At 34.2% G+C, this 15879-nt stretch overlaps 2 protein-coding genes across 11 annotated transcripts in view; both read right to left on the bottom strand.

The window, feature by feature from the left end:
• pycr3 (pyrroline-5-carboxylate reductase 3) overlaps positions 1 to 15879 on the bottom strand; it is a 540655-nt gene that overhangs the window by 291270 nt on the left and 233506 nt on the right. The gene's annotated exons all lie outside the window — the stretch shown is intronic.
• The window catches only part of phactr1 (phosphatase and actin regulator 1), a 59948-nt gene that overhangs the window by 38810 nt on the left and 5259 nt on the right, over positions 1 to 15879 (bottom strand). For 5 of the 10 annotated variants that reach the window (XM_087296285.1, XM_087296286.1, XM_087296287.1 and 2 more), the window contains exon 1: positions 1961 to 2566. The exons of 4 other annotated variants lie outside the window; for them this stretch is intronic. In XM_087296285.1, coding sequence (XP_087152411.1) covers positions 1961 to 2291 — 331 coding nt within the window. In that variant the 5' untranslated portion in view covers positions 2292 to 2566. Of the gene's footprint in view, positions 1 to 1960; positions 2582 to 15879 lie in introns of those variants that run through there. One more of the 10 variants, NM_001353933.1, reaches the window with a different exon arrangement.

Raw genomic sequence — 15879 nt, 5'->3', positions numbered from 1 at the left:
TATTTTTATATAAATACATACATCTAGCTTATTTTGTAAAATTATTGTAGGGTTTTTTTATTATTTTGACCTGTACAGTATTCGTTTCGTATATTTGAAGATATTTACACATTATATTTACGTTGTATTCTTATATGTTTCAGCTATTTTGTAAAGTTATTATGCATTTAAAATATTGACCTATATTCTTTTTGTATATTTGTATATATTTATACATTATATTAAAGTTAATATATAAACATGTATGTTTTGCCTATAAAGTTATTACGCCTTTAATTTGCCTTGTATAGTATGCTTTTCGTATATATTTGTTAATACTTATGTATGCTGTATCTTTATATAAATACTTACATTTTGCCCATTTTGTAAAATTATTGTACATGTAATATTTTGACTAGTATAGTATTTTTTTCTATTTTTGTATATATTTATATGTTGTATTTTTATATAAATACATACATTTTGCATATTTTGTTAATTTATTGTACATTTAATATTTTGACTTATATAGTATTCTTTTTTGTATATTCGTATATATTTCACATTTGAATTTAGTCTTATAGAAACACGTGTTTCGCCTATTTTGTAAACTTATGACGCGTTTAATATTTTCCCCTATAGTATTATTTACGTATATTTGTATACATTTATTCATCATATTTACATTCTTATATAAACAAGTATGCTTTGCGCTTATGGTAAAGTTATTACGCATTTAATTTGCCTTGTATAGTATGCTTTTCTGTATATTTGTATCTACTGTATTTATATGTTGTATTTTTATATAAATATATATATATTTAGCTTATTTTGTTAAATTATTGTAGGGCTATATTTAATATTTTTACTTGTATATTTGTATATATTTAAACATATTAATCCAGTATAGTCTTGTATAAACGTGTTTCGCCTAATTCATAAAGTTATTATGCATTTAATATATTTACCTATAGTATTATTTATGTTTACTTGTATATATTTATACATTAAATTTACGTTCTTATATAAACAAGTATGTTTTGCCTATATGGTAGACTTATTACGCATTTAATTTGACTAGTATGCTTTTCTGTATATTTTTATATGTTTATATGTTGTATTTTACATAAATACATACATTTAGCTTATGTTGTAAATTATAGGGCTATACTTAATATTTTGACTTGTATATTTATAGATATTTAAACATTTAATCCAGTACAGTCTTATATAAATACCTACGTTTTGCCAATTTTGTAAAATTATTATTAATAATATTTTGACTTGTATAGTTTACATTTTCCATATTTGTATATATTTAAACATTTTAATGTGATATAGACTCATATAAACTCGTGTTTTGCCCATTTTGTAAAATTATTATTAATAATATTTTGACTTGTATAGTATTCTTTTTGTATATATTTAAACATTTTAATGTGATATAGACTCATATAAACTCGTGTTTTGCCCATTTTGTAAAATTATTATTAATAATATTTTGACTTGTATAGTTTACATTTTCCATATTTGTATATATTTAAACAATTTAATGTGATATAGACTCATATAAACTCGTGTTTTGCCCATTTTGTAAAATTATTATTAATAATATTTTGACTTGTATAGTATTCTTTTTGTATATTTGTATATATTTAAACATTTTAATGTGATATAGACTCATATAAACTCGTGTTTTGCCTATTTTGTAAAGTTATTATTATTAATATTTTGACTTGTATAGTATTCTTTTGTATATTTGTACATATTTACGTTCTGTTCTTATAAAAATAGGTATATTTGTGGTTGTTTTGTAATGTTAATCATATATAATTCATACATTACGACTATTGACATGTACACTAATGTGAAGTGAGCGATTAAAAAGGCCAACAAAAGCATGAATGTAAAAGCGTGTTTAACGGACGGGCCCGGTCTCTGGTACAGCAGCAGCAGCATTATTATGAAGATGTTCACTCACCGTCCCGGATGTCATTCCCGCGGCTGCAGTTGCTGCAGATGTGCTTGATGTGACCGGAGATCACAAACGGCGTGTTGTTGTTACCGGGGGCGGTGGGCTGCCGTAGTTTGACCAGGTTAAAGGCTCTCCGTTTGCGCGGTTTCTCCGCCGAGGATGACGAGGATAAAGATGAAGATGATGACGCGTCCTCCCGTAACGTTAACCGGGGTGTGATCCAGGTCCCGTGCGCGCCGGTGAATGCGGGACCCGCCATGGGCGCAGCGGCGGCGGAGCCGTGTCTATCTGTCACACCCCGGGATGGAGCGGATATCGAACGGATGAGCGCGTGCATGAGCCTCACCGATCATACCGAGCGGGAGCGCGGGTTTATATGACCGTTAGGTGCGCGAGTCCACCGACGACACGCGCAAAACCCGCTCGGCCCACCTGAGTGTAAACCGAGTGTACACAAACACACTCACATACACACACACCCGCTGATTTAAGCAGTGTTTCTAATACATCACGCCGTCAAAAATCCGTTAACGCTTTTCGGCGAGGTCCGTAAACTGTTGTTCTGCACGCAAATGACAGCGACTGCCGCAGATTTGTTTATCCTAAGCGGACGGATGCGCCTCTCGGTAGCATCACTTCAAATTCATCAACGTGACGCAATGCCGTGAAGTCCACGTCAAAATACGCGGAGCGGAATCTGCCGTTAACCGGAGCGAAATCTAGTACGGCGAGAGCGCGACTTATGAATATTAACGACCTAACGTAACGTTCGGCCATCTGATTGGAAGCTGTCGTCAAGTACGCTCACACGCTGAAGGCTTGTCTCGTGAATATTAATGACGCAAACAGGCGTTCAGCCAATAAGCAGTCTCTTGTTTGGTTTATAACACCCGTTATCTACGTTTTATGCTACATTTCATTTGTGGGTTTAAATTATGTTTGGTTATTTCATGTCTCTACAACAGTTTCTCGCTGGCCATATTCACGAGCGCCACGCCGTCGCCATAGTATTATTTTTGCCGTCCACAGCCTGAGAGATTCCAGCCCGGATCTACCGACAGACCCCGCCTACGTCACCAGGTTTGAACGGTGTCGCTCCGCTAGAGGCTGCGATTACTGAAACCTGGACTAAAATAAAAATAATAACGGGAACCATTTTTTATTCAGCAGGACTGTCTGTGTCACAGCTATTGAGAAACGCTGCTTTAATACCCAGTGGACAGAGAATTATGCAGAATCGACATATATTTAGATATGATCATGCAGATCACTGCAATAAACACCATCATTTGCTTAACAGGCTCTATGATCTGTGTTGACAGATTATTTAACATGATAAAACAGGCCTACATTATGTAAACAAAGTTGCATTTTTTATAAATGATTCTCTTTAGTGTTTTATTTGACATATTTTAACGTCCCTGTTTGTTCATTTTATTTATTAATTATTTATTTTATTGTAAATTTTATTATATTATTTCATTTATTGTTTATATTTAGCTATTTTTAATAAGACATATTTAATAATACTTCGTATTATTATTTTTTTACTACTTATTATTGGTATTTGTATTTGCATGCATATTAACAAAATGAAAATATTATATTTGCCATATTTTAACCTGCCTATTTATTTATTTATTTTCACTTTTCATCATTCTATTTAATTATTTATTTTATTGTGTCATTTTTATTTTGTTAATTAATTAATTTTTTATATTTAGCTATTATTTATATTATTATTATTATTTATTATTACTTATTATTGCTATTTGTATGTGCATGCATATTAGCAAAACAAAAATAATAAAGTGTTTTATTTAATATGTTTTAACCAGCCTATTTATTTATTTGTTTACATTTTATTTGTTCAATTGTATTAATTATTATTAATTATTTTATTGTTATTTTATTGTAATATTTATTTTAATGTCATTTTTATTTTATAATTTCATTTATTATTTATACATATATAATAATAATAATAATACGAAGAATAATAGCTAAATGTAAATATATACATACATATATATATATATATATATATATATATATATTTACATTTAGCTATTATTCTTCGTATTATTATTATTATAATTATTATTATTACTAATATTGTTATTTGTATCTGCATGCATATAAAATAAATAAAATTGTGTTTTTTGACATATTTTAACTTTATTGTCATTTTTATTTTATTATTTTATTCATTGTTTATATTGAGCAATTATTGTTTGAATTATTTTTTTGTCATCATTATCAATACTTATTATCGTTATTTGTATCTGCATGCATATAAACAAAATAAAAAATGTGTTTTATTTGATATATTTCAACCTTCCTATTAATTAATTATTTTTTATTTTCATTTTTATTATTCTATTTTATTGTTTTATTGTGTCTTTTTATTTTATTACTTAATTTATTGTTTATATTTAGCTATTATTCTTTGTACTATAATTATTACTTAATATTGTTATTTGTATCTGCATGCATATTAGCAAAATAAAGATAATAAAGTGTTTTATTTGACATATTTTAACCTGCCTATTTATTTTAATTTTTATTTATTTTATTGTATCATTTTTATTAAATTTTTTAATTTGTTTACATTTAGCTATTGTTTTTTGCATTATTATAATTATTATTATTATTATTATTACTCTTTATTGTTATTTGTATGTGCATGCATATTAGCAGAATAAAAATAATAAAGTGTTTTATTTGAAATTTTTAACCAATTTATTTATTTATTTTCAGATTGATTTGTTCAATTGTATTTATTATTTATTTTATTGTGTCATTTTTATTTTATTATTGCATTTATTGTTTATATTGAACTATTATTCTTTTTATTATTATTTTTTTTATTACTTATTGTTATTTGTATTTGTATGCATTTTAACAAAATAAAAATCATAGTGTGTTTTATTTGATATATTTTAACCTTCCTATTAACTAATCAAGTAATTAATTTTTTATTTTCATTTTTCATCATTCTATTTCATTAATTATTTTGTGCTATTTTTATTTTTATTATTTAATTTATTGTTTATATTTAGCTATTATTCTTCATATTATTATTATTACTTAATATTGTTATTTGTATCTGTATGCATATAAGCAAAATAAAGATATATTTGACATATTTTAACTTGCTTATTTATTTTCATTTGTATTTATTCTATTTTATTATTTATTTTATTTTATTACTTTTAGTTTTATAGTTTAATTTATTGTTTATATTTAGCTATTATTCTTCATATTATTAATATTGTTATTTGTATCAGCATGCATATTAGTAAAATAGATATAATAAAGTTTTTTATTTGACTTATTTTAACCTGCTTATTTATTAATTGATTTCCATTTTTCATCATTCTATTTAATTATTTATTTTATTATGTCATTATTATTTTATTAATTAATTTATTGTTTATATTTAGTTATTATTCCTCGTATTATTATTGTTATTTGTATCTGCATGCATATTACCAAAATAAAAATAGCAAATTAATTAATGAAACAAAATAAAATTATAAAAAAATTATAAAATTAAAAAACAGATCAACAGAGCCGATAGAAAATAAATAAATAAGATGGAAAAATACATACACAGTCAGCATATTTTGAAGATTTGTACATGATCTGAAAATGATTTTAGATGAACAAAAGCAAAAACTGGTTTTAATGACCACAATTAGTTATGCAAATGTTAATTCTCTCAAACAGAATGCAGAATGAGCAACACAAGCATGCATTTTGAACAATATATGAAGGATTACAAATCAATATGCAATCCTTTTGATTAGGGTTGCACGATATTGGACAAATCTGACATTGCGGTATTTTGTATATGTTGCGATATGAATATAATTTCAGCAGATGACTTGTATCTATGGAAAGACTTCATTCATTTAGATCGACCAAGTCTTTTTCTGTGCAGTAGATTTGCATAAATTACAATAAATTACAAGCAAAAACAAATAAATAAACAGTGCTTTAGGGTTTACTGGGGAGCCTACACAGCAGATGCCCTTTCAGCTGCAACCCAGTACTGGGAAACACCCATACAGACTCATTCACCCGCACACATTCACATCTCCATGCATATTAGCAAAATAAATATAATAATGTGTTTTATTTGACATGTTTTAACCTGCCTATTTATTTTCATTTTTATTTATTCTATTTTATTACTTATTTTATTGTATCATTTTTATTTAATTGTTTTCATTTGTTTATATTTAGCTATTGTTTTTTTTGTATTATTATTATTATTATTATTAATATTATTACTCATTATTGTAATTTGTATCTGCATGCATATTAGCAGAATAAAAATAATATTGTGTTTTGACATATTTTAACCTGCAAATTTATGTATTTATTTATTTATTTTCATTTTTATTTATTCTATTTAATTATTTATTTTATTGTGTCATTTTTATGTTATTATTTCATTTATTGTTTATATTTAGCTATTATTCCTCATATTATTATATGTTTAACCAATTTATTTATTTAGTTTCAGATTGATTTATTCAATTTAATTTTTTATTGTGTCATTTTTATTTTATTATTACATTTATTGTTTATATAGAGCTATTATTATATTATGTTATATTATATTATATTATATTATATTATATTATATTATATTATATTATATTATTTTGTTTTATATTATATTATATTATATCATTATATTATTTTTATATTATATTATATATTATATTGTTTTATATTATATTATATTATATTATATTGTTTTATATTATATTATATTATATTATATTATATTATTATATTATATTATATTATATTATATTATATTATTATATTATTATATTATTTTATATTATATTATATATTATATTGTTTTATATTATATTATATTATATTGTATTGTTTTATATTATATTATATTATATTATATTATATTATATTATATTGTTTTATATTATATTATATTATATTATATTATTTTATATTATATAATTTTATATTATATTATATTATATTATATTATATTATATTGTTTTATATTATATTATATTATATTATATTATATTATATCATATTGTTTTATATTATATTATATTATATTATATTATATTATATTATATTATATTATATATAAATACAAGCAAAAATAAATAAACAGTGCTTTAGGGTTTACTGGGTAGCCTAACAGCATACAAGTACAGAAATTGAACAATCAGATGTAAAACAGCATGGTCATTAATGAATAAACAATTTAACACAGCGGAATGAACCGTCCAGCAGATGCCCTTCCAGCTGCAACCCAGTACTGGGAAACACCCATACACACTCATTCACACTCATGCACTATACAGCCAATTTAGTTCATCAATTCCCCTATAGCACATGTGTTTGGACTGAAACCAGAGCACCCAGAGGAAATCCATGCCAACATGAGCACGCAATCTCCACATAGAAAAGCCAACTGCCCCAGGCAGGACTCAAACCAGCGACCTTCCTGCTGTGAGGCCACAGTGCTAACCATAAAACCACCGTGACGCCCATCTTTATCTTTTAATCCTTAATAAATCATCTAAACCTGTCGATTAAACGGAAATATGCGCCATTAAATGCCTCTTCCAGTAAAAACAGTGCAGATGTTTAATCAGCTGCTGCTCACTTCTCTACACTGACCCCAGAACAGATGCAGATGTGAGGAAAATGATGAAACATTAATGACTCATATCAACATGCAGGAGTGAATCTTCTATCCTGAAACCTCCAGCAGATGGCGCTCTCTGCGGCTCATTACTGTGTGAGTGGGAACATGAACTGCAAACGTGTGACTGTGTGCAATAAGTGTGTGTGTTTAATTATGGGCGACGCAGTGGCGCAGTAGGTAGTGCTGTCGCCTCACAGCAAGAAGTTCGCTGGTTTGAGCCTCGGCTGGGTCAGTTGGCGTTTCTGTGTGGAGTTTGCATGTTCTCCCTGGGTACACCTGAGTATCCTCCGGGTGCTTCAGTTTCCCCCACAGTCCAAACACATGCGGTACAGGTGAATTGGACAGGCTGAATTGTCCATAGTGTGTGAATGAGTGTGTATGGGTTTTCCAGTGATGGGTTGAGGCTGGAAGGGCATCCACTGCATAAAACATATGCTGGATAAGTTGGCGGTTCATTCCGCAGTGGCGACACCAGATTAATAAAGGGACTAAGCCGAAAATAAACTGAATGAATGAGTTTAATCCTATGCTGTTAGTTTGTGTGCATCTCTGCGTCTGCTTGAATTCTCATGACTTCTACTTATATTTATATTTTAATTCTCATTACTTCTGTTTTAAGTCATTTTAGTCTCATTACTTTTATTTTTAAAATGTAATTTTAATGCACATTACTTATATTTATGTCATTTTCTTTTAATTACCAATAAGCTCATTTTAGAGTGTTCAAAAGGTAAGATGGGAATTATGCCGATTAGTTATTTTGGATACACACATACACATACCGGCCAGTTTATTAGATACACCTTACTAGTACCGGGTTGGTCCCCTTTGTTGCCTTAATCCTTCATGGCAGAGATTCAACTAGGAACTAGGAATATTCCTCTGAGATTTTGCTCCATATTGACATGATAGCATCACACAGTTGCTGCAGATTTGTCGGCTGCACATTCATGATGCAAATCTAACGTTCCACCACATCCCAAAGCTGCTCTATTGGATTGAGCTCTGGTGACTGTGGAGGCCATTTGAGTACATCGTCATGTTAAATAAACCAGTCTGAGATGATTCACGCTTTATGACATGGTGTGTTATCCTGCTGGAAGTAGCCATCAGAAGATGGAGACGCTGTGCTCATAAAGGGATGGACATGGTCAGCAGCAATACTCAGGTAGGCTGTGGCGTTGATGCTCAATTGGTACTAATGAACCCAAAGTGTGCCAAGAAAATCTCCCCCACACCATTACACCACCACCACCAGCCTGAACCGCTGACACAAGGCAGGATGGATCCATGCTTTCATGTTGTTGGTCAAATTCTGACCCGAGCATCTGAATGTGTCAGCAGAAATGGAGACTCATCAGAGCAGCAACGTTTCTCCAATCTTCTATTGTCCAGTTTTGGTGAGTCTGTGTGAATTGTAGCCTCAGTTTCCTGTTCTCAGCTGACAGGAGCGGCACCCGGTGTGCTCTTCTGCTGCTGTAGCCCATCCGCCTCAAGGTTGGACGTGTTGTGTGTTCAGAGATGCTCTTCTGCAGAGCTCGGTTGTAGCGAGTGCTTATTTGAGTTACTGTTGCCTTTCTATCAGCTGGAACCAGTCTGGCCATTCTCCTCTGGCATCAACAAGGCATTTGCGCCCACAGAACTGCCGCTCACTGGATATTTCCTCTTTGTCGGAGCATTCTCTGTAAACCCTAGAGATGGTTGTGCATGAAAATCCCAGTAGATCAGCAGTTTCTGAAATACTCAGAGCAGCCCGTCTGACAGCAACAACCATGTTAAATCCCCTTTCTTCCCCATTCTGATGCTCTGATGTCTTGACCGTGTCTACATGCAGTAAATACATATTCAAATCTGGACATCCAGTATATATATATAAGAGAGAATGTTCTTAATGCACAGTAATATTTTGCCCTAATGGGGTGAAGTGCCGCCTGGTCATGTTCTGGTGAACATGTTTGTGTGTGTTCCTGATAATGAAATGACTCTTAATTTGCTAAATGACTGAACGTCTGCTAATTTGAGTGAATGAGAGAATCTGCAGCACAAATGTTGATCATGATTATCTGGAGAGACGCGCAGCACAACCAGTGTTTTGTAACTCATCCTTCAGTCAGAGTTAATCCATGTTACGCAACCACACACACACACACACACGGTTGAAAAAAAAAACACACAAAATACAAATAACACATCATGGTTGACTGATTGGCTCTTACTGAACTCTCAGCCTTCCACACACTCTCTCTCTCACACACACACATAGACACAGACACATACACACATACAAATACATACACACACAGGCACACACACACGCACATATATACATACAAATACATACACACACACACACACACACACAAACCCACACACAATCATTAGAAGACACAAACACACACACACACACACACGCACACACACATAAAAACACACACTCACACAGACACAAATAAGCACACACACACAGAGACACACACACAAGAACACACACAGAATCATTGAGACACACACAAACCCGCACACAATCATCATTAAAAGTCACAAACACACACACACACACACAAACACACACACACACACACACACACACACACACACACACACACACACACACACATACACACACTCAGACACACATAAAAACAGACACACACTCAGACACACACACACACACACACACACACACACACACACACAAAAAAGAAAGACACAAAGAAACACACAAAGAATCATACACAATTGCAGACACACACACACATAAAAAACAGACACACCACACAGAGACATACGCATACACAATCACACACACACACACAGAGAGAGAGAGAGAGAGAGACACACACAAGAACACACACACACACACACACACACACATAAAAAACAGACACACCACACAGAGACATACGCATACACAATCACACACACACACAGAGAGAGAGAGAGAGAGAGAGACACACACAAGAACACACACACACACACACACACACACATAAAAAACAGACACACCACACAGAGACATACGCATACACAATCACACACACAGAGAGAGAGAGAGAGAGAGAGAGAGAGACACACAAGAACACACACACACACACACACACATAAAACAGACACACACTCAAAGAGACACACAGGTGCACGCACACACACACACACACACACACACACACACACACACACACACACATTTATAAAGATATAAGAAAGACACACTCACAGACACAAACACACACAAACAGTCATACATAATTGCAGACACATCCTAACACACACACACACACACAGACACACACTATCACAGAGACACACACACACACACACACACACACACACACAGACACAGACAGAGAGAGAGATGCTGCAGGCGATGTGTGTGAGTATCAGATGAGTGTGTGTGTGTGTGTATGTGAGTGTCAGATGAGCGCGTGTGTTTGTGTGTATGCAAGTGTCAGATGAGTGTGTGTGTGTGTGGTTTGTGAGTGAGTATCAGATGTGTGTGTGTGTGTGTGTGTGTGTGTGTGTGTGTGTGTGTGTGTGTGTGTTGTGTCTGGCCTCAGCAGTATTGATCGATCAGCTCAAACACGGAGACACACGTCAGCAGTGCTGCTAGTGAACGCTACGATATTCCACATCACCAACCGTCACTCACCGAGGCTCACAGTAAACAGTAATGAAGACTGTGATGAAACATTCGAGTGAGAGAATTGAATAAACATTACATTTGTTTTGCTTTTACAACATTAAACAAAATCAGCGCTAAATCACTTCAACTGTAATCGAAATTAGCATTATAGAGATAATAAAGCTCACAACAAAACCACCAAACTGCAGCTGAAAATGGACAATAAACATATAAACAATAGCCCCTTTCACACATACAGACCTTTCCGGAAAATTGCCGGCAATTTTCCGGAAAGGTCTGTATGTAAGAACAGGTCCTTTTTGAAAATACCGGTAAATTCGTTTTGGCTATTTCCCGGAAAGAGAAGTTGTAACATTACCGGTAATTTGCCGGAATGCTGCGCTGTGTGAATGCAGAAGGAAGATTCCCGTAATAAGCGCGTGCACGTCTAGAACGTGCTGACGTGAGACGTCTGCTTTAGCCAATCACCACAGTCAGACGCATTTACGTCCGCGCGGTTTGTGAGGATAAAAGCCTTTGAATATGTTTCCAGACACATTTAGCTGCTAGAAGTTAGTCAGATCACGTTTATATGTTCTTCTTAATGCCAACTGTGTCAATAATCATCGATGAGATGCTTATGATAAGCCGTTGTTTGTTTACCTTCAAGCTTTGCGTGCGCCTGTGAGCGCCAGCACACGCACATATTATGAACATCTCGACATGCGAAAGTGATCCTGCGAAAGTTGTTCACAATATTGATCATCCACAGAGTCTGTAATTTAGTCAAATGTTTACAAACACAAGCGCAGCCGTTTAAAGCTCATTTGTGGTGAATGATGTCAGAATTTACCGGTATTTTGGAATGGATGTGTGAATGCTCTTTTCCGGAAAATTTCCGTAACGTCCTCGCCTGTGTGAACAGCGCTTTTTTGAATATACCGGTAAAGTTGTTCCGGAAATTTTCCAGAAATTTACCGGTTTCACTGTGTGAAAGGGGCTACTGTCTCATTTTCTTTAAACTATTGTTAAAAGGGCATCACAGTAGCTTAGTGGTTAGCGCGATCGCCTCACAGCAAGAAGGTTGCTAGTTCGAGCCCCGGCTGGGTCAGTTGGCATTTCCGTGTGCGTTTCTCCAGGTGCTCCGGTTTCCCCCACAGTCCAAACACATGCGCTATAGGAGAACTGGGTAGGCTAAATCAGGGGTTCTTAACTGGTTTGGCCATGGGACCCACATTTTTACATGGTCATCAAACCGCGACCCAATTTTTTAGGAAGTGTAATATAATTTTAGGAATTGTAATTCATTTGTGTTTATTTCAAGAGTTCACACTTAGATACTGTTTGACAACTTGTTAGCAAGATAGCAGGTTTGGCATCCTGTCCTGGGAGAGAACCCTGAGCTCGGAGATAGTTGAGCCCAGGGCTCCCGCCAGGTCCATAGAGCATGTAAAGGGGAGTACGAGGTCAGGTGTTCTCCAGAGATCCCCTCGGCAAAAGAGGAAAGGAGGAGAAGGGGTGGATGGGGGGTTTCTTCGGGAAAACGAAGATAATAGTTCTTAGCTAGGTTACTTATAGTGAGTTTGGATGAATCTGATTGGCTAGCTAATGAGTGTAGATGAGTGGCCAGCTGCAGTCAATCATATCATGTGCTCCTCTCGAGATTAGTTTGTGAAACTTCATTTAATAACATACAAAAGTAGTGACAGATAAATCACCAAGACTTACAAATAAACAATACTTTATCTCTGTCTTCTAACAAAATATAGTAATATTACAGAGTAAAAACGTCAAATACTGTCGCAGGTTTTAAGACTTTTTTTGTCGTCAATATATGTAAATCCACACTTTGCATATTTGGGGTCGTACTTGAGGTTCGACATATTTGTTGCTATAATTATATGAAATTTTACATGTCAAACGGTACGGCTGTCGCGCGTGCATTTCAAAATAAAAGTCAGATATATGTAAAACAAGTAAAAAAAAAAAAAAGAACAAAAAAAAAACGTTTGTTGTTTTTTTTGACCACACACTCCGCGACCCACAGAAAATGTTTTTTAATCAGGGATCACCACCGCGGAATGAACCGTCAACTATTCCAGCATATGTTTTACACAGCAGATGCCCTTCCAGCCTCAACCCAGTACTGGGAAACACCCATACACACTCATACACTGAGGACAATTTAGCTTACCCAATTCCCCTATAGCGCATGTGTTTGCACTGTGGGGGGAAACCGGAGCATATCTTTACGTCTTTAAAATAAAGTAACTGTAACTCAGTGTTTGCAGTGTGATGTAGGAGACAGAAGTGAATCTGGAGTATTCTGCAGCTAAAATCAATGACTGTTAAAAATATGGACGACGCGACAGCCCCTTTTCCCATTGAACGCCTTGAGGGCAAAACGCCTGCTTGACGGGCACAAACTGTCGCAAAAGACTGCTGAAATTGGAGCCTTGACATGCACAGAAGGATTGTCTGATGGAGCCAGAGGAGGAGCCGCGAAAATGAGCGGAGTCGAGCTTCCAACCAAACGCTTTATGTAAAATCAACTACGCCCCCCGAACTTCTCAGCATGCGTTTGCTGTCATATCAACACAAATGGATGTAATAACGTTAACAAATATGAGGGTTTTATATATTTAATTGCGTCAGCTCCAGGCCGCAGCGCATAACCTACTCGTGGCGTCGCGGGCTGATTCCGGCTCGCATGCGGCAGCGCCGGCTCGCTCGGCCGCCGCATCTGGCTCGATTGACTCGGGCTGAAATCGGGCAGTGAGTCCAGGCATCCGGAGTAGGTCCAGCAGAGGTAGTCAGTCTGAGCTCTGAGGGGTAAGTCTCCGGCAGGCGAGAATCTAGCTGGAACTGGCCCGAGTGTATTTTGCTATCTGGGTGGTTAGGCGTGTATCAGCAAACTAATAAAGCCCGAAAAAAGCCCTGATCTTAGCGAATAAACAGTGTTCCACCAGGATCATGTATGTCAGAAACTATAGTTTACTGCTGAACTCATTTTGTCATGGTAAAATAACACAGAAATCCAATAATAACACTTCAGTCTCCTGCTGAAGCTCAGACGCGCTGCTTTGAGAAACTGTCAATCACAGCTGTCAATCACGATGACACGCCCAGCATTAAATTACTGCTAAAAACAAACTGTTTACAAAAATGAAGATCTGCACCTATTTCAGCACAATAACCAGTGCCTTAATCCACCAGAACCATCTTACAGGACATTTTATTGCAAGTGTAATACATTTTTTTTATTTGGGCTCAAGTCTCCTTCATTAACACGGAGGAGGCGGGCTTTATGACTTGTACTGCAGCCAGCCCCCAGGGGGCGATCTAACAGCCGAGACCTTCACTCAAACACAGGCTTGCGGCACACTTGGCTAAAATAAACACAGATGCAGCTGATGGACTATAGCAAAGTCCTGTCATCAGTGTTCACTGCGGCCACAAAATGATCCATAACCTCTTAAAGAACCGCATGACTCACTGTGTGTGTGTGTGTGTGTGTGTGTGTGTGTGTGTGTGTGTGTGTGTGTGTGTGTGTGTGTGTGTGTGTGTGTGTGTGTGTGTGTGTGTGTTTGCCTTCCAGAAACAAACATCTGCATCTTCAAGACACACTTCTGGAGCAGTTTTCCTAAAAAAAGCCCTCCTTACTGAACACCATGGTAAAAATATACAGAAATATCATAGTATAGTTGAATTATTAGCCCTCCTGAATGATGACAGCCCATAATATTAGGCTAGATATTCTTAAAGACACTAGTATTCAGCTTAAAGTGACATTTAAAGGCTTCACTAGGGTAATTAGGGTAAAGTTAGGGTAATTAGGCAAGTCATTGTATAACAGTGGTTTGTTCTGGAGACAATCCAACACTAATATTGCTGAAGGGGGCTAATAATCTTGACCTTAAAATGGCTTTAAAACAATTAAAAACTGCTTTTATTCTAGCCGAAATAAAACAAGTAAGACTTTCTCCAGAAGAACAAATATTATAGGAAATACTGTGAACATGTTCCTGTGAAGGAAATCACGAGAGGGCGAATTATTTTGTCTTCAACTGTGCATTAAAGTCTGCATGAATACACTCTTACATTGCAAAACATATCCATAAACATTTCTGCCACCTTAATTAATGTATGAAACTTTACCATGTCTAATCACTCAGTACCATAGTATTACTTCTCTATACAATGTACCAAGAAACATGGTGCAAACAGTCCCCAGCAGTGCTCATGCAGTTGTTATACTGTGTTTTTAGCATATACTATTGTTATATTAATTGTATTTTAAATACTTTGGAGGTAAATGCTCAAAATATTATGATATGAAAACATACTATAGTAATTTATAGTAACTACTACAGTGTTTTGGTCCATACTATAGTAAAGTGTATTATACTTTATAGTATACAACTCTTTGCTATTGAATGCTTGTAATATTGCAGTACTGTAATGAACTGATCAACTGTAATAATAGTAGCATGCTTTAGTTTTTACTACAGTAAAAACTACAGTATTGGGTCATTTGTTTATCTTACTATATAGTACTTATTACTAAAGTAGCAATATATTTATTAGTAGCTACCT

The sequence above is a fragment of the Danio rerio genome, chromosome 20 (genome assembly GCF_052040795.2).
Source record: "Danio rerio strain M-AB ecotype USA chromosome 20, GRCz13ab, whole genome shotgun sequence".
In the NCBI taxonomy this organism is placed as follows: Eukaryota; Metazoa; Chordata; class Actinopteri; order Cypriniformes; family Danionidae; genus Danio; species Danio rerio.
The sequence above is the reverse complement of the archived record's forward strand: the minus strand, read 5'-3'. Positions and strand labels throughout refer to the sequence as shown.